Source organism: Mauremys reevesii, linkage group 4, assembly GCF_016161935.1.
Source record: "Mauremys reevesii isolate NIE-2019 linkage group 4, ASM1616193v1, whole genome shotgun sequence".
Taxonomy (NCBI): domain Eukaryota; kingdom Metazoa; phylum Chordata; order Testudines; family Geoemydidae; genus Mauremys; species Mauremys reevesii.
In genome coordinates this window covers 68,705,815-68,725,526 of record NC_052626.1, presented here as the reverse complement: position 1 = coordinate 68,725,526, position 19,712 = coordinate 68,705,815, and the positions used below count along the sequence as shown (strand labels likewise).

The 19,712-nt window shown below is 45.2% G+C and overlaps 1 protein-coding gene across 27 annotated transcripts in view; it reads left to right on the top strand.

The window, feature by feature from the left end:
• RAD51B (RAD51 paralog B) overlaps nucleotides 1-19,712 on the top strand; it is a 723,435-nt gene that overhangs the window by 36,633 nt on the left and 667,090 nt on the right. For all 27 annotated transcript variants that reach the window (XM_039533741.1, XM_039533727.1, XM_039533730.1 and 24 more), the window contains 2 exons: nucleotides 903-1,039; nucleotides 19,295-19,414. In XM_039533741.1, coding sequence (XP_039389675.1) covers nucleotides 903-1,039; nucleotides 19,295-19,414 — 257 coding nt within the window. The remainder of the gene's footprint in view (nucleotides 1-902; nucleotides 1,040-19,294; nucleotides 19,415-19,712) is intronic.

Here is a 19,712-nt window from a genome sequence, read left to right as displayed (position 1 = left end):
TAATCCCTATTCCATGGTGAGATATCTTTGAGCTGTAATGTATCTTAATTAAAACTATCTATAGATAGGTTTTTTCCTCAAAAAGCATTTTATGAAAAAAATCCAATTTAAATAAAAAAAAAAGTCTGATTGTTTTAATTTTTTTTATATAATTGATTTTTATCCAAAAAATCAAATTTATTGTTTTTAACCTATTATCCATCCCTATTTCTTTAGACCAGGAATGTCAAACGTATAGCCCTTTGACCAGATACAGGTTGCTTGATGTACATATGTGATGGCTTCCAAATGTGACCTGAGTGTAACTGATGATGTGATATCTGTCTGAAACAGTGACTCGGGTTGTAAATACCTTGACTCCCTTTATAATCTCACTGGAATGTCAGTTCTAAAGCTCAGTTATGGCACTTCAGTAACAGCAGTAATTATTTTGTTGCTGATTATTTTAACAGATGGAAAGGCAAAGGGGATAGGAGTGAAGCCCATTGGGGAGAGAACTGGGAGTTGCCACAGGGAAGGCACTGAAGAGGGAAGAACATAAGAGACTCACAGTGACACAGCAGAGGGAGAGAAATAGAAAAAGGAAGATGGGGAAGGAAGTGAAACAAAAGGCAGGAATACTACTAGTCCGAAAGCTGAGTGTGTTTTCTTTCCAAGTGATACTGAATATGACAATAATGAACAAATAAAAACTGACAAATTTAGTTACCACATAAAGGCCATACATAATCTTTGTGCAAACTTCTCATTGATATCAGTGGGAACTGTGTTGTAAATTGAAGAAGGGTGCATGGAGTCTTAACTGCTTATTCTGGCCCATGGACCATAATTCAAAATGGAATTAGGCCCTTTTTCCCAATGAGTGTAATACCCCTACTTTATATGAATACTTTTCTTTTTAGGTAACTGGCCCATCGGGTTGTGGCAAAACTCAGTTTTGTCTTATGATGAGTGTACTGGCTACTCTGCCTATCAGCATGGGAGGACTAGATGGGGCTGTCATATACATTGACACAGAGTCTGCATTTGGTGCTGAAAGGTAAGAAGTATATGCTCTAAAATAATGCTTTCAGTTTCTCTAGCACATTTCATCACACAGCCTTAAAATGTTTTCCTGGTGTTAATTAAGCATCACAACAGTTCTGTGAGGTAGGGAGCTATTTTGCAAATGGGGAAACTAAAGTGCATAGTCTGTGACATGCTGATCTATCCACTGGACATTGCCCCATAATATGTAATAAAGTTTACAACTAAAAAATTACATGTCCATTTTTTTTCCTTTTGCATATTAGTTTCTGGAGTTAGCAGGGAAATTTTTGGGAGGCAGAGGTTCACTAAATGAATCTTTTGAATACAGGAGAGAAATAAAAATGACCTTCTTAGATCTTCTAGATAAGAGGTTTCAGGAACTTAGCCTGTGTGCTGGATGTGCCGCCGTTGATCTATTTCATGTGGCCTGACTCTTCAGCATCTGAAGTATGTGTATTTGTGACTCAGATCTCCAGCATCTCAAGCTTTTGTTTAAACTAGAAAAGGAAAAGGAAAAAGTGTGACCCAGGTACTTCTTGGTGCCACAGGGGTTTAGAGGGATCTATGGGTCAGATATGTGCATAATTGTTCACCAAAGAGTGGCATGTGCAGTCTCCACTGAGAGCCCGTAGCCCACTGGTTGACATAATCATTGTGAAATGTATGTACAGATAATATTTAAAGAGTAAGTATCCATATTAAAATCTGTGTTCTTAAGATCTTGGCATTAAAAATTTCTACGTACCTTAGAAATTTCCTTTCAGGCAGGAGGTAGCGGGGGGAGGGATCGCTCAGTGGTTTGAGCATTGGCCTGCTAAACCCAGGGTTGTGAGTTCAATCCTTGAGGGGGCCATTTAGGGATCTGAGGCAAAAAAAAACAACCTGTCAGGGACAGTACTTGGTCCTGCTAGTGAAGGCAGGGGACTGGACTCAATGATCTTTCAAGGTCCCTTCCAGCTCTATGAGAGAGGTTAATTGATTAATATATAGGGATATACCTATCTCCTTGTCTGGTCATTTCTGTGTGTTGTATGCATCACAATATAGGCCTATTTGCATATTGGCAAGAGAGGAGATTGTGAAATCTATAGGAGAGGAAATTGACAAAGGATTGTTAGGGTCCATATCTGGGTACAAGGAAACACACAGGACCCTTCATCCAGGAGGCAAGCTGACAGCATGTCTGTCTCACAAAAGGAGGGTCGCAACTAATCTGGCTGTGAAATGTTGCAAAGATTTGGGGAGAGCAATATTCTGCAAGACAGGAGCGTATCTTGTTAATTAAGTCTAGGTCTAGAATGCATGCTATGATTTTGTTTTATATGTAACTGTTTCCAATGCTTCTACTTGCTATTTCTTGAATCTCTTTATTAAATAAACTTATACTTGATTTCACTAAAAAATAATAATAATAAAAATCTAAGTGCTGTGTGTTAAGCGGAGCAGTGATCTGAGGTGGAACTGGTAAGATGGGGTGTACTGTTTTTTTTTTGCTTTGTTTGTTTGTTTTTTTGGAAGCAGCAAATCTGTGAACACAGCAAGTGTCCAGTAGACCAGGGACTGAACACTCCAGGGAGATGCTTGGAGGGCTTGAGGATAGGCACACTCTAATCACTAACCTGTAGAGAGAGAGTAAGGCCTGCAAGGCCTAGAAGGGAGTGCTCTTATTGCCAGTGGAGTAGGGAGCTGACCCGTGCCTCACAACTCTGGGTACTCCCAGGAAGTGTCACAGTAAGGTTTTAGCCCCTATGGTTCTCAGGTTAACCTTGCAGATATTTGAAATTAGTGCAAACTGATTCAGTGTTATCTTTCTGAATCTACAGATTGTCTGAAATAATTGCACTGAGAAGTATGAATTCCACTACCTCTATTAATATTAATGTCTAACTTGAACGATGACCTGTTGCATATAAGCACTAACTTCCATTGCAGATCATCCTGTCAGGGGGTGGGGAATGGGGGGTGAGTGAAGCCCAGTGTGGGCTGCAGTTGCTGCAGTGAAGCGAATGCAGAATGAAGAAAGGAAAAATGAGACACACACACAGACAGATATGGAAGTGGGAAAGAAAGAGAGAGTAGGATGGGGAAGGCAGAGAAACACTGCAGAAATAGCAGTGTTTCTAAAGGTGAGAATATTTTTCCACTGACCAATGCTAAATGTGATTTAACAGAGACTAATGGTATTTAAAAGATTTTTTTACTACAGACAGGCCATAATCTACATTTGATCTTTGATCAAACCTCACATTGATATGCATGGAAAATCCACAGAGAGCTGAAGATCGTATGTAGCACTGACTTTAAATATGTTCCATCATAAAAGTGGAATTCAGTCCTTTCCAGAATTCACTTTAACATACCTGTTTTAGAAATGACAAGTGAAAGAGGGCAAATATCAAGAATATTTAATAATAATTTTTAAAAAATAGATAAGCAGGGAAAACCTTACCTGTCATTGTCTTTATCTAGACAAAAATTCACTATCAGAAAGTCAGGGATAATGTTCATAGTCCTGCTGTATTTTAGGAATAGGGGAAATGGAAGTATATACTGTATCTGCTGTGCCACAGGCTTTGGTCCATGCTTCATGAAAAAGACACTCTCAGGCAGTTAGCTAACTCCCCCGCCCGCTCCCTTTGAGACATTCTTTTTGTCTTTCTGGTTAGGAATTGATCAGATGGTGTGAAAGACTTAGGCCTGGTCTACACTGGAGGCGGGGGGGTGATCTAAGGCAACTTCAGCTACGAGAATAGCGCAGCTGAAGTTGACGTATCTTGGATCGAATTAAAATTACTTACTTTGCATCCTTGCGGCACGGGATCGACAGCTGCGGCTCCCCCGTCAACTTTGCTGCCGCCTCTCGCACTGCTGGAGTTCAGCAGTCGATGGGAGAGCGATCGGGGATCGATTTATCGCATCTACACTACATGCGATAAATTGATCTCCGATAGATTGATTGCTACCCGCCCATCTGGTGGGTAGTGTAGACGTACCCTTAGTTCAGGGAGTTTTTTTCTCAAAAACTTTTATGGTCTATTCTTAGGCCGGGTCTCTAGAATGACAGCTTAGTTCACTCTGTGGGCTTGTGCACACTGGGTGTGTTTATGCTGCAACCCCAACTCATCTCCCCAGCAGCGAGTCTTAGAGCCTGGGTGTACAGACTGGGGCTCATGCTATGGCACTAAAAATAATGGTGTAACTGTTCCTGCTCAGGTTCTGAAACCCCTGCTCTCCTCCCCGAGCTTCAGAGCCCAAGTTCCAGCCTGAGTGGAAACATCTATGTGGCTATTTTTAGTGCTGTAACACGAGCCTGAGTCTGTAGACCTGGGCTCTGCTGCAGGATGTTTTTTTGTTTTTTTTTTCTCCAGTGTGGACATATCCACTGGGACTTAGGCCATGTCAACACTGCTACTTTACAGCGCTGAATTTTCTCACTCGGAGGTGTGAAAAAACACCCCCCTGAGTGCTGCAAGTTTCAGTGCTGTAAAGTGGCAGTGTAGACAGTGCACCAGCGCTGGGAGCCACTCCCCTCCTGGAGCTCTCTCCCACTGCTGTGAATACACAGCCACGGCAGTGCTTTAACGTTACTAGTGAAGACATATCCTTAGCACATGGGAGGCTGGGGTGTAAATCTACAGTGCACTGGCTTGTTGCCCACAACTGACCATGAGGTAGACGATGTTACTATGCATTAAAAGTTAGTGCGCTTCAGGGCCGCCCAGAGGGGGTGGCAAGTGGGGCAATTTGCCCCGGGCGCCGCAGGGGCCCCCACGAGCATGACTGAGGCTCCCTCCCTGGCCCAGTCTTCCGGAGCCTCAGCCCATCCAGCAGCGTCCCGGACAGCTGCAGCGTGGCTCCGGCGGGGCCCATGAGCCCTGTCCCGCTCCGAGCCGCTTGGTGAGGGGGCGGGGCTGTGAGCTCCAGGCTGAGCGGAGGGAGCTGAGCTCAGCGTGGAGCTCCCAGCCCCGCCCCCTAACCACGTGGCTCTGAGCGGGGCAGAGCTCAGGCTCCGCTGGACACGCTGCATCTGTTGAGCGACGCTCTTGGATGCGCTGAGGCTCCAGGTGAGAGGGGAGCCAGGGGTAAGGGGCCAGGGTGGGGGGGGTTGGCTACGGGGCAGGGAGTCCTGGGGACAGGGAGGGGGCAGAGGTTGGATTGTGGGCGTTCCAGGGGTCTGTCAAGACTCAGCGAGGGGGTGATAGGGGTTGGGGCAGTCAGGGGACAGGGAGCAGGGTCCTGGGGTGGTAGTGGAGAGTCTCTGGGGGACGGTGAGGGGGCAAGGAGCAGGATGGGTCGGGGATTCTGAGGGGGGCGGGCAGTTGGGGGGCAGGAAGTCGGTGGGGGTCACATAGGGGGCAGGGCTAGGCTGTTTGGGAGGCACAGCCTTCCCTACCCTAAAGCTCATTCAGCAGTTTGAGGCTTGCAGAAGAGCCAAGCTGTTAGCTTTTCCATTAGGGCTACCGTCCCTTTCACTTCCAAATGCCAAATTATAGTCTATATTTAATTTCAGTGCCATAGGGAGATTCATGTCAGGGGAGGGTAGCTTCATTTAAAATTAGTCACTGGGGGAGGGATCACATGAGAAGAGCAATATCCTATACCACCTACCTCCTTCCCAACCCTACCAAGGGAGACCCTCCCCCTTCCCTACAGTTCCTGAGGCTCCAGAGGGGTTAATTCAGTGGTTCTCAAACTTTTGTACTGGTGACCCCTTTCACATAGCAAACCTGTGAGTGTGACCGCCCCCTTATAAATTAAAAACACTTTTTTATATATTTAACACTATTATAAAAGCTGGTGGCAAAGCAGGGTTTGAGGTAGAGGCTGACAGCTCGTGGCCCCCAGTAATAACCTGAGGGGTCCCAACCCCCAGTTTGAGAACCTCTGGGGTAATTAATTTGAACACCCCATGTGCTATTTTGAGCATTTCAGTTTTCACAACATAGGCTCATCCCAGATTTGGAACAAGCTCAAATGCTCAGTTTGTGGAGTATGTACATAAGCTATACTAAAGACAAACCCACAGTAACCGTCTCCAGTTTGTGAGGGACCCCATGGAGCCAGTCTCTAGGAAACAGATACATGGAGGTTAAGTCCATTAATGGCTATTAACCAGGATGGGTAAGGAATGGTGTCCCTAGCATCTGTCAGAGGGTGGAGATGGATGGCAGGAGAGAGATCACTTGATCATTACCTGTTAGGTTTACTCCCTCTGGGGCACTTGGCATTGGCCATTGTCGGTAGACAGGATACTGGGCTGGATGGACCTTTGGTTTGACCCAGTATGGCTGTTCTTATATTCTAACCTAAATGAACCCAAAGTTATGGAGACAGCTATGAGTCAAGGAAGCCAGCAGAGTATCAGAAACCTGGAAAAATCTCTGACTGGATGGGCTCAGGCGTTTGGTCACAAGCTGAGGTGATTCAAAAAGTTTTGGATTTTTTTTAAGCAGAATTTTTTTATTGTTTCTTTAAACAATCAAACACAGCAAGCAGCAGATATTTGGTCACACACTTCTGAAACCCCAAACCATATTCAGGTTATGGCAGACTAATTTCAGCTTTTCAATTAAAAAAAACACAACAAATTTTGAAGGAAAGCAGACGTTGTCCGTGATTTTTTTCTGCTTTTTAAAAACCCCTAGTTTTCGATCCAGAAACAGTTTTGACGGCACATATTTGTCCAACCCTTTTAATGAGCTTTAGTGCCTTTTAACACTAGCTGATGCTGAGAACCAGTGATACCTTGTAAAGAAGTTTTCTCAAAACTGGATTTGTGCTGAGATGCAGAAGGTTTATTTTTCCCACGGCTGCCCATGGGGGGAGAGCAAGTGGGGCAATTTGTGCCGGGCCCCGCAGGGGCCCCCACGAGAATATAGTATTGTAATTTTTTTATGGAAGGGGCCCCCGAAATTGCTTTGCCCCAGGCCCCCTGAATCCTCTGGGCGGCCCTGGTGCACTTTGACCTACTGCTTTCCATAGTGCACTTTGATATACTACTGTTTAAACAAAGTGCACTAGGGAGCTTTTTGGTGCATGGTAGAAAGGTCCACTGGCAGGTTTGTGGGCTGTAGATTTACACCCCAGCTTGTGGAGTACTAACTCTCTCTGGGTGCCCAGCCCAACCCATAACTTACTTCTGGGGGAATTCTGTGGGATTGTGTGCCTGCAGAAAATGCCCCTCCCCCCACCCAATTCCTGTGCTTCCCTGCAGAAAATGGCAGGGAAGCAAAGGGAAGCCGCGCAGCAGGGGGGATGACCATGGGTGCAGTGTTTGTGGGGATTGCCTCTCCCAAACAGAGGTGAGGCATGGGGGCTTACACAGAGTTACGTGCCACTGTCCCTCCCTTATTTCTGCAAGTGCAGAGCTACCCAGCTGGCAGCGGAAGGAGGCTAAGTCTCAGCAATGCTGACTCTGGAGCTGAATGCTGCCTCCTGAGTCCTAGGCCTTGTCTACACTACAAGACTATTTCGAATCTACTTAAGTTGAATTTGTGGATTCGACCTTATGAAGTCGAATTTGTGTATCCACACTAAATACACTAATTCGAACTTCTGAGTCCACATTAACGGGGCCGGCGTCGACTTTCGAAGCGGTGCACTGTGGGAAGCTATCCCACAGTTCCCGCAGTCCCCGCTGCCCATTGGAATGCTGGGTAGAGCTTGCAATGCCTGCTGGGGGAAAAAATGTGTCGAGGGCGGTTTTGGGATACTGTCGTCATTGAACTGTCAATCATGCCCTCCCTCCCTGAAAGCGCCGGCGGGAAATCTGATCGCGCCCTTCTCTGGTCGATTACAGCGCGGACGCCACAGCACTGCGAGCATGGAGCCCGCTGCGATCATCGCTGCACTTATGGCCGTTGTCAACTCCTCGCACCTTATCGTCCACCTCTTCCACAGTCAGATGCTGAGAAATCGGGCGAGAAGGCTCCGGCAGCGCGGTGAGGAGAGTGGCGCAGGCCTCTCACAAAGCAGGGTACGCCGCGCCGTGGAGATCATGGCGGCAATGGGTCAAGTTCATGGTGTGGAACGGCGATTCTGGGCCCGGGAAACAAGCACGGACTGGTGGGACCGCATAGTGCTGCAGGTCTGGGATGAAACAGAGTGGCTGCGAAACTTCAGGATGCGTGGGGCACTTTCCTTGAACTGTGTGACTTGCTGTCCCCTGCCCTGAAGCGCCAGGACACACGGATGCGAGCAGCCCTGAGTGTGCAGAAGCGAGTGGCCATAGTCCTCTGGAAACTTGCCACGCCAGACAGCTACTGGTCAGTAGCGAACCACTTTGGCGTGGGCAAATCTACCGTGGGGGTTGCTGTGATTCAAGTAGCCCACGCAATCGTTGAGCAACTGCTCTCAAAGGTAGTGACTCTCGGAAACGTCCAGGTCGTCATAGATGGCTTCGCCGTGATGGGATTCCCAAACTGCGGTGGGGCTATAGATGGGACTCACATCCCTATCCTGGCACCAGCCCACCAGGCCAGCGAGTACATTAACCGAAAGGGCTACTTTTCAATGGTGCTGCAAGCACTGGTGGACCATAGGGGACGTTTTACCCACATCTTCGTCGGGTGGGCGGGCAAGGTTCATGACGCACGTGTGTTCAGGAACTCTGGTCTCTTCAAACGCCTCCAGGCAGGTAGTTTCTTCCCGGACCACAAAATAACGGTTGGGGATGTGCAGATGCCTACAGTGATCCTCGGGGACCCGGCCTACCCGCTAATGCCCTGGCTCATGAAGCCCTATACAGGCGCCTTGGACAGTGAGAAGGAACTCTTCAACTACCGGCTGAGCAAGTGCAGAATGGTGGTGGAGTGTGCTTTCGGACTTCTCAAGGGGAGATGGCGGAGCTTACTGACTCGCTCGGACATCAGCGAAAAGAATATCCCTGTAGTTATTGCTGCTTGCTGTGTGCTCCACAGTCTCTGTGAGAGCAAGGGCGAGACCTTTTTGGCCGGATGGGAGGTTGAGGCAAATCGCCTGGCTGCTGTTTACGATCAGCCAGACACCCGTGCCGAGAGAATATCCCAGCGGGAAGCGCTGTGCATCCGGGAGGCTTTGAAAGCTAGTTTCCTCGCAGAGCAGGGTAACCTGTGACTGTCCACTTGATTTTAAGAGAGCCTGATCATGGGCCTGTGTCTGTATGTGTCGAGTTAGATCTGAGCTCACAAACCCGGTTCTCCAAGTTTCCCCCACTTCCAAAGCACGTTTTAAAACTAATGAAATGTAACAGTAATTAATAATAAATCTTTCGTTGACTTTGCATTTCTGTTCCTGGGTTGAAACATGGAAGCATACTGTGCTGGGTTCGGTGTGCACTGATGTACAGACCGCTTGTCCAATACAGGACGGACAGCCTCCTGCTCCTACATAGGTCTGTGGGGTGGGGGACGGTTTACAGTGATTGTGCACGTAGGGGTGGGTTTGCAGGAATGGGTGGGTTTGCAGGAAGGGGCGAGGGGTGCTGTCTTTGGATAGGGGTTTGGATGACGGCTGTGGGCTGTGGGTTTGGGCGTTGGAAGGGGTGAGGGGTGTGGGGGACGGGTGAGTATCTGTCCCTGGATGAGGGCTCTTTTTGGGGCTCAGGGCAGCGGAGAGGCTCGTGGCTACGGTTGAAGTGCATGGTAAGGGAAGCCTGCCTTTACATTCAGGGATGGCAGGCGCCAGGACCCTGGACAAGCATACACATCAACGAATGACCTGGGGCAGCATACACCACACAGACTGACCCTGGTGCCTAGTGACTGCAGTCTGTGTGTGCCCTGCAGTTGACCCTGCCCCCAAGTCTGTACCCTGGTAATGTGGGCTATGCACTGCAATTAAAAATCACCCCCCCCTACACACAATGTCTTCTGACACGAGAAACGTGACGGAAACAGAGAGTAACAGCAAACCGCTTTTAATAATGTTATACACAGTGGGGGGTTGAAACTTGGATTTGGGACTGGGATAAGGGAAGAACTTCTACAAATTTAGAGCGTGAGAGGTGTCTTGTACATTAGCGCTCTGCTGCGGTGCAGTGACAGTTCTCACGGCCCCTACCGCCCCTCCTTCTTGTAACTTTGGGTGAGGGGGGGACAGGACTTCTTGGCGTTGGAGGGCGGTTGCAGATGCAGTGCAGGGGGGCTCTCTCCTCCTGCCTGCGGTCCTGCAGAACATCTACAAGGCGCCGGAGCGTGTCCGTTTGCTCCCTCATTAGACCAAGCAGCGTTTGAGTCGCCTGCTGGTCTTCCTGCCGCCACCTATCCTCCCGTTCGATGTGTGTGCGATGCTGCTGACACAGGGTCTCCCTCCACTGTCTCTGCTCTGCCGCCTCGGCTGTGGAGCAGGCCATCAGTTCCTGGAACATCTCGTCCCTAGTCTTTTTCTTTTGCCGCCTAATGTTAGCCAGCCTCTGCAGTGTGGATGACGGGCAGTCGGGAAAGAGCCCACGCTGTGTGATGGGAAAAAGTTAGTGATTTCCTTGAACAGATACATGTTTGCGAACAGTGAACACAGTCTAGTCAGTTTCTGTGAACAAGACCATACAGGGCACCTAGTCTCACGAGATCTCAGGCCAAGTTCGAGATTTGAATACGCTTTCAGTGGTTGCAGTCTTGCACAGGAGGCGCCAAGCCGGGAGGGACAGCTGAATCCGTCTAGCAGCCAGTCCTGGTAAGCCTTACAGTAGAGTCTGCTTAACAGTTAATGGATAGCTGTGCCCTCCCGCTAAAGGCAATCTGGAAAGCATAAAGTCTGAGCCTTTTCCAGCCCCTCCCGGCAGTGCACGGGAAAGATCACTGTATGCTTTTCCTCTGTGGCCTCCAATACGTGGCTGTTAGCGAGGTCATTCTTATGCAAAGTAAAGTCTACCATTCACAATAGTAACAGTACACTAATTGCCCTAATTAGATGCAGCACTTCCAGAACGACATTACCCTGAGGCGTGTCACTCGGAGTCAGAGAGAGCGGATGCTAAGAGAAGCCCTGCACAGACCAGGACCATATGCTGCCATGCTTGTGGAGGCGATGATTCCCCTTTACATTAGGATGGCCTGGCGCGGAAGAGTGTGCTTCCACGGAGCACCCAATAAGGCACCTCTCCCCAGGAACCTCCTGCAGAGGCTTTTTGAGCACCTCTTTGAGAGCTTTGTTGAACTGTCCCAAGAGGATTATTGTTCAATCCCTATATGTGTGGACCTACTTTTTATATAGTTTTACATTGAAAAATTTTTATATAGTATTTCTATTTTTTCTATACCTGTTTTTTAAAAAATAAATGTTTCCATGTTTATAGCACTTACCGCCTGATCCTTCCCCTGATTCTGAGTCCGGGTTAACGGGCGGGGACGGTTGGTAGGGGATCTCTGTGAGGGTGATGAAGAGATCCTGGCTGTCAGGGAAAGCGGGAGTGGGTTCGCTGTCGCCTGCGCCGTCCTCCAAAGACCATTCCTCATCTTCCCCATCGGCGAACATCGAGGAGGAACTGTCCCGGTACACTATTCCGTCCTCGGAGTCCACCGTCACTGGTGGGGCAGTGGTGGCAGACCCACCTAGAATGGCATGCAGTGCCTCGTAGAAGCGGCATGTCTGGGGCTTGGCTCCGGAGCGTCCGTTTGCCGCTCTGACTTTTTGATACCCTTGTCTTAGGTCCTTGACTTTCACGCGGCACTGCATCGCATCCCGGCTGTATCCTTTGTCTTTCATGGCTTTCGAGACCTTCTCGAAGGTCTTTGCATTCCGCTTGCTGGAGCGCAGCTCCGAGAGCACAGACTCCTCGCCCCACACAGCGATCAGATCCATGACTTCCCGGTCAGTCCATGCTGGGGACCTCTTCTGGGATTGCCCGGACTCCTGTGCTGGAGAGCTCTGCATCGTTGCAGGTGCTGCGGAGCTCACCCCGATGTCCAACCAGGACGTCAGATTCAAAGTGCCCAGACAGGAAAATGAATTCAAATTTTCCCGGGTCATTTCCTGTGTGGCTGGCCAGAGAATCCAAGCTCAGACTGCTGTCCAGAGCGTCAACAGAGTGGTGCAGTGTGGGATAGCTCCCGGAGCTACTAAGTTCGATTAGCATCCACACCAAGCCTAATTCGAGCTAGCCATGTCGAATTTAGCATTACTCCACCTGTCGGGGTGGAGTACCAAATTCGATCTAAAGAGCCCTCTAGTTCGAATTAAATGGCTTCCTGGTGTGGATGGTTGAGCGGTTAGTTCGAAATAACGCTGCTAAATTCGACTTAAAGTCCAAGTGTAGACCAGGCCCTAGTGCCAGTCATGTTTCCCTTCTGTGTCCTGAGAGCCTTCCTGTTTTCTGTGCAATAGTGAGTGCCTGTAGTGGGGCTGGTAAGGGAGGGTGGGGGAAGTGGGTGGTCAGGGGCTGTGGTGAAGAGGCAGTGGGGAAGAAAGGGGTGTGTAGTATAGGGCGGGGAAGGACAATGAGGGGAGGGGGATGGGACATGGGGCAGTGGGTGAGGGGGATGAGATGGGAAGAAATGGGGATAGGAGAATCGGGGTGGGGGGGAAGCGGGAGCCCAGCGTGCAGTATCCCCATGGCAGCAGTTGGGTCTCCCCCATTAAGCAGACCCATCAAACCTTCACCCTGACAAACTCCACCACTGGGTACCTAAGCAATGCACTGTTGCAAGCTTCTGCAGCAGTTTTCATCATTGTAAATAATAATTTAAATCATAATAAAATTGAATAATAAATCATAATAAAATCATAAATAATAAATCATCATAAAAGCCATATCAATGCAATGGATATTCTACATCTTCATCAACAAGCTGGCACTAGGACAGGTAGATGAAAACATCTCTGTTAATACAGTGAATTAAAGTTGTTTTCAGTTACGCTCTTATTTTTTCGTAGCAGTTCAGTACAAAAGTAACCAGCTAGTGACTGAGGAATCTGTACTATATTTGTCTAGTGAGTGTATGAAAAGCATTTTCTCTGTTTATTCTTTCTTTAACTATGTTTATGGTTTGTGAAAAACACTGGAAACCAAAGCCAAAGGCAGTGTGAGGTTTTCCACCCTGTCTGGGTAAAACACCTGAACCCTGATCTTCAGGGAATACAATTAAGCTCCTTTCAGTCCTTGGCCTCTCATAATGAATAATAATCCTTAGCTCTTACAGAACTTTGCACCTACACTGTGGTATGCAAACATTAACTACATCTCCCTGAAATTGCCAGTAAGGATGTCATTTTAGATTAATTGTACTGGTGTTTTTTCTGATGTGGACACCTTTCCTTTAGGAGGTGGACTGAAGCCAGCAAATCTTTCATCCCGGCCACTCACTGAATGGCTGTCATATGATAATGGCACTCCTTATGAAGAGAGCCTTGTCCAGAGTAAGGGCTTGGCTACACTTGAGAGTTGCAGCGCTGGTGGAGGCTTTCCAGCGCTGCAACTTAGTAACTGTCCATACCTGCAAGGCACATCCAGCGCTGCAACTCCCTGGCTGCAGCGCTGGCTGGACACCTGGTCTGCTTGGGGTATAACGAGTGCAGCGCTGGTGATGCAGCGCTGCTCGTCGGGTGTGGCCACACACCAGCGCTGTTATTGGCCTCCAGGGTATTAGGAGATATCCCAGAATGCTTTTAACTAATTACTCTCTTTGTTTTGTTATGCAGCCTCTCTTTGTTTTGTTGTGAACGCGGGGCTCCGGGAGCTGCTTATCTAAAAAACAAACACAGCTCCTGTTTGCTGTGATCAATCTGTAACTCAGTGAACAATCAAATGAGATAAACCCTGTGAATGAGGCAGGCAGGGGGATGAGTGAGTGTTTGCTTGACGAGAGAAACAGCGGGGGCGGGGCGGAGAAAGGGAGTCCGTTGGAGCAGCTGCTTATCTGGTCTGCAGGCTGTTTGCAGTTAAGCGTAAGGGGTCTGGAAAATTTTCTGATTTTGCAAGGCAGGGAGCTGATACACAGTGTCGGCTCCAAAAATCCACTCTCTCTCTCTCTTTCCCCCGCTCCCTGTCACACTACACCCCACCCCCCTCTTTTGAAAAGCACGTTGCTGCCACTTGAATGCTGGGATAGCTGCCCATAATGCATCACTCCCAACAGCGCTGCAAATGCTGCAAATGTGGCCACACTGCAGTGCTGGTAGCTGTGAGTGTGGCCACACACCAGCGCTTTCCCTACACAGCTGTACGACCAGCGCCGTAACTCCCAGCGCTGCAACTCTCAAGTGTAGCTAAGCCCTAAGAAAATAGTGGTGTTTTAGAACCAATATACATGTTAGCAAATATATTTTAATGTTTGTAGGCCTCACTTAACACCTTCTGTCGAAGAGTTGAACACTTTTAAAATGTATTAGGTAATCTGAAAAAACCAGTGCTTTTACCTTGCTCTAGACAGGGCCTTGAGTTAATAATGAGTTGAATAAGACCCCCGAAGCTCTGTTCCACTTTGACAAACAGAAGAGAGCTGGGAGGGATGCCCTCTCTTGAGGGGGAGGCCAGTGTCTCAGGTAGTTGAGTGAAATTTCCCCTTTTGACCAATATTCCTTTGGTCTTTCCTGGGTTGAATGAAAGCTGCTTCTCATCCAGGTGATTATCTACTGTTGGCCTTGTGATATCCTTGTTATGGCATGGTTGCATATGTGAAAAATGAGATATTCATCCAGGTGTCATTGACATGTTTTTTGCAATGAAGCCTGTGTCTTCTCATCAGCTTTCAAACAGTAAATGAGAGTAACTCGTGCTGAAGGCGGTGAGGCAGGGTGGATAAAAATAAAAAGTATTTGATTTAAATTGGATATCTTTTATTTAAATTGAATTAGATACATTTTAAAAATAAATCTATTTAAAATTAAATTTGAAATTACGATAATATGTTAAGGTCTAAATTTACTATAATCTATTAAAACCATATAATTGAAATAAAAAAAGAGAAGCAATACATGTTTGCTGTCCAAGTTGTAAAGAAAGTCAGACCCCTGACTAGTGAAAGTCACTGGCTAAAAACCGGGAACCAGAGTTTGTTGAATGCAAAACCAGCTTTTGACAGCGGTAGCTTTTTTTGTAGGTGCAAAGGGAATATTTTCTTCGTGCCAGTTTATTCAGCTAGATCAGTTGAATGACTAGTTCACTCAAAGTTCAGAAACAGATTGGGAGCTGAAAAAGCAGTAATACTTGTTTTCCTCGTCCAGTCTATGAATTAAAACGAGGTGTGAGAGAATGAGATTTACTGGTTTTAAAATCTTGAAGGACATAAGTGATTGGGCAACAAAATGGCAAATGAAATTTAATGTGGATAAATGTAAAGTAATGCACATTGGAAAAAATAACCCCAACTATACAAACAATATGATGGGGGCTAATTTTAGCTACAACAAGTCAGGAAAAAGATCTTGGAGTGATCGTGGATCGTTCTCTGAAGATGTCCACGCAGTGTGCAGAGGTGGTCAAAGAAGCAAACAGGATGTTAGGAATTATTAAAAAGGGGATAGAGAATAAGACTGAGAATATATTATTGCCCTTATATAAATTGATGGTACGCACACATCTGGAATACTGCGTACAGATGTGGTCTCCTCATCTCAAAAAAGATATACTGGCACTAGAAAAGGTTCAGAAAAGGGCAACTAAAATGATTAGGGGTTTGGAACGAGTCCCATTTGAGGAGAGATTAAAGAGGCTAGGACTTTTCAGCTTGGAAAAGAGGAGACTAAGGGGGTATATGATAGAGGTATATAAAATCATGAGTGATGTGGAGAAAGTGGATAAGGAAAAGTTATTTACTTATCCCACAATACAAGAACTAGGGGTCACCAAATGAAATTAATAGGCAGCAGGTTTAAAACAAATACAAGGAAGTTCTTCACTCAGCGCACAGTCAACTTGTGGAACTCCTTACCCGAGGAGGTTGTGACGGCTAGGACTATAACAGTGTTTAAAAGAGAACTGGATAAATTCATGGTGGTTAAGTCCATTAATGGCTATTAGCCAGGATGGGTAAGGAATGGTGTCCCTAGCCTCTGTTTGTCAGAGAATGGAGATGGATGGCAGGAGAGAGATCACTTGATCATTGCCTGTTAGGTCCACTCCCTCTGGGGCACCTGGCATTGGCCACTGTCGGTAGACAGGATACTGGGCTAGCTGGACCTTTGGTCTGACCCGGTACGGCCGTTCTTATGTTCTTATTGTGACTACAATCAATTCAATTCACTAATTACAGATAACATTGTCTTTGTTTAATAAATTAGTTCATTTTAAAAGCAAAACATATTTTTATAAACTTACTTTTTTCTTTATGTATCCAGCACATTTAAGATAGTTTTAACTAATAAAAATAATTTTACAGTGCTGGTTTTGTGCATTTTTAAATAAATTCCAATTTTCAGCCAAATGCAGCTAATCGCAAATCATGAGTTAAAAAAAATCATTCTGTAAATAAGAAATGAATCAGTCATTGTTTTCTAATATAAAAATTAAGAATCTGAATACATGTATGTTAAGCTATAAAAAATTTAGTTAAATGTGTATAGATATAGTGTATCCTCCTGGTAAGCAAAAAGAAGTACTAATTATACCAACCATTGAGAAGCAAACTTTCTTTAAGAACATAAAAAGTACAAATGCAAAATAAGTTAAAATTGGTTATTTAAACCAAGATATCCTGCTTGCTGATTTAAATCATGATCAAAATTGGTGATTTCATTCACTTTGATTTAACTCAATCCTACCTGAAATGAAGTAGGAAGAGCTAACAGAAGGACTTTCCTTACTTTATCTTACCAGTTCCTGTTGTTTTTTCATGCTACTTCCCCCTTAGTACCCAACTTGCATAAATCTGGAGTTTCGTTGTTGTGCAGAGTGAGTAAGTTGTTATTGAATATTGTTGCTGTGCAATATACTGGGCTAATTGAAAGACAAGGTCTCTGCCCTGAAAAGTTGACTCTGAACTTCTAGTTGCAGCAAGTAGTCTTAGTAGTAAATAGAGGAAGGAGATTAATGATTATCTTAGTAAGATTACACTGTTAGTCAAGATGTGAAAATGCCTAACCTAATGGTTCAATTAAGAGTTTATTTTTAAATAAAGTAAGCACAAATTATAATGAAAAGTAACATACATTTCCAAAATAGCTTCAGTTTTAATAATATTGTGATTTCTTGTAAAACAAAGGAAACCATTTTATAATATGATTTTTATCTCAACAGTGCAGTGGTTGAGAAAAAATATCATCCACCAGATGTCACTCTCTTCACACATACAGTGTGTGGAGTGTAAATACTATCTAGCAAAGTTAAACAGTTTCTCTTCCTTGTTCATTTTGAACATTGCAAAACAATTTACAATAGTCATTGGGATCAAAAATTTTAAACACCAGTGCCTAAAGTTAGGCTCCTAAATCCATATTTAGGTTCCTAGATAAATGTGGCTTGATTTTTCAAAGGTGTTTGTCCTTCCAACTTGCACTGACTTCAGTGCAATTTGTGGGAGCTCAGCGTTTCTAAAAATCATGCCACTTCCACCTTTAAGCACCTGAATTTGAAAATTTTGGCCGCTGATGACTAGGAATTATTTAGTTCAGAGTTATGATTTTGGGCTTTTTTTTTTTTTTTCAGAGCCTGATTTTTGAATATAATAATGTTCAGGACCAGGTGAAAAACATTAATTGTGCTCTGGATTTTTTGGTTTGATCAATTAATGAGATGCACTTAGTAGCATGATAATAAGCAGCTGCACATCTTAACAATGACAACTAATGGACTGGATGGGTCAGGGACTTGCTAATGGGGTATAGAATATTTCATCTCTAGGCCACTCATTTATATCAGTCAATAGTGTCTGAAAGTTGCTGTCTTTTGAAAACTGTTCAGTGACCTATATCAGTGTTTCTTAACGACTAGTCCATGAGATCTCCCTGACTCAGGTTAGGATGGCAGCAAGCCGGTCTTGGTATCAGAAAGACTGAGAAACACTGACTTATGTGAAGCGAGATGATGGTGTAGGACCTGTCTTAATGCCCCATCATAACCTCCTGCCAGCCATCTCGGGTAACCTCTTGGTTGGTTGACTATATTGTGTCTGTTTTGTGGATAAACTCAGGATTTTATTTGCCGGCGCTGTCCATCTAATGATCTTTCACTGTGGCCTGAAAAATAAATTCCCCTTTTCTGCTTTAGGCTTTCACATGTCCTTTTAAAAATTGGGTAAGTGGCAAAATCAGAGAATTGTCATGTGAGAGATTTTCATGCTGAAGCAAACTTTTAAAACTGCCCATACATGAAAAAGCATTTGACTTGGTCAAGAACTCTCCCCATATCTGTGCTGCTGTTACCAGTTTGCATTTGAATCATGATCTCTTCCTCCCAGTTCCACCTTTTTGTCTACTGGATGCTGCAGTGATGTCATAATCCTGTGTTTATGACATCAGTTTGTTGCTAAAGAAATTTCTATGATGACACAAACTCAGCTTTATGACCTCACTGCAGGGTTGAGGCAGAAGAGATGATGATCTGGGATCATCAATACCCTTATTTAAATGCAAATATCATTGATAAGCAGAACTATAGCAATAATACTTTTCACTTTAGTAGTGACTTTTGTACAAGAATCTTGAAGTGCATTTCATTCAGGCCTGGTTTGCACTACAGAGTTAGGTCAATGCAAGGCAATTAGCGTTGACCTAACTATGTAAGTGTCTACACTAAAATTTTGCTCCTGCTGACATAATTGCCCCGCTACACCGACTTAATAACTCCACCTCCATGAGAGGTGTAGAGTCAAAGTCAATGTAGTTAGGTCACTGCAGTGTCAATGTAGACACTAAGTTGCTTACATTGACTGTTACTGATTTTTAGAAGCCATCCCACAATGCCCCTCACTGACAGTACAATCGATTCAAGCGTTCCTGATAAAGACGCATACCGCTTGCACAAGGAGCAAAATACAGACATGCGCCAGTAATGTAATTACTGTATTGGCTGTATGCTGACCTAAGTTAGGATGACTTATTTTTGTAGACATGCCGTTAGTAACTAAACCTCACAATTCCCCTTTGGGAAATATTACTTTTATTTTATTCATAGATGAGCTAACACAGAGAAGTGGTGTCTTGCCTAACTTCACTAGTGATTCAGTGGCATAGCTGGGAATAGAACGGTATTATTAGCTTTAAATCTACATCTGCTCACCCTTCATCTATGTAGTTCATTAAATATCTCTTCCTTTGTGTACTTTGAATTTATGGGGGTGGTGGAAATGGTACAGGAAGGTTGCTATCTTTTTAGCCCAGAATTTGCAGTGATGTGCCTTTTGAATTTTGACAGGTTGGTTGAGATAGCAGAACACCGTTTCCCTAATTATTTTGGCACAGAAGAAAAGTTGTTTTCAATGACCCGTAGCATTCATCTCTATCGGGAGCTCACCTGTGACAGTGTGCTGAAAAGGTATTGTTTGCTTTGGAGTGCAGTGAGAAGCCCATCATTGCTGAACGAACTGTAATGAATATGTTCTACATCTCAAGCTTTATGTACAGTAGTTCTTCGGGCCTTTACATTTCAATAGCTAAGCAAGTCTGACTAGATAAAATTAGTGCAAAACGATCAATAACCCTGTATCTTGATGCATGTATTTGATCCCACCTTGTCTTTGTTCTGAAGATTTTGAAAAAGCTTTGAGATGTCGTTTAGTGTATGACCAATGGATATGAATGTTGCTATTTTTATAACGCAGTAAACTCTAATA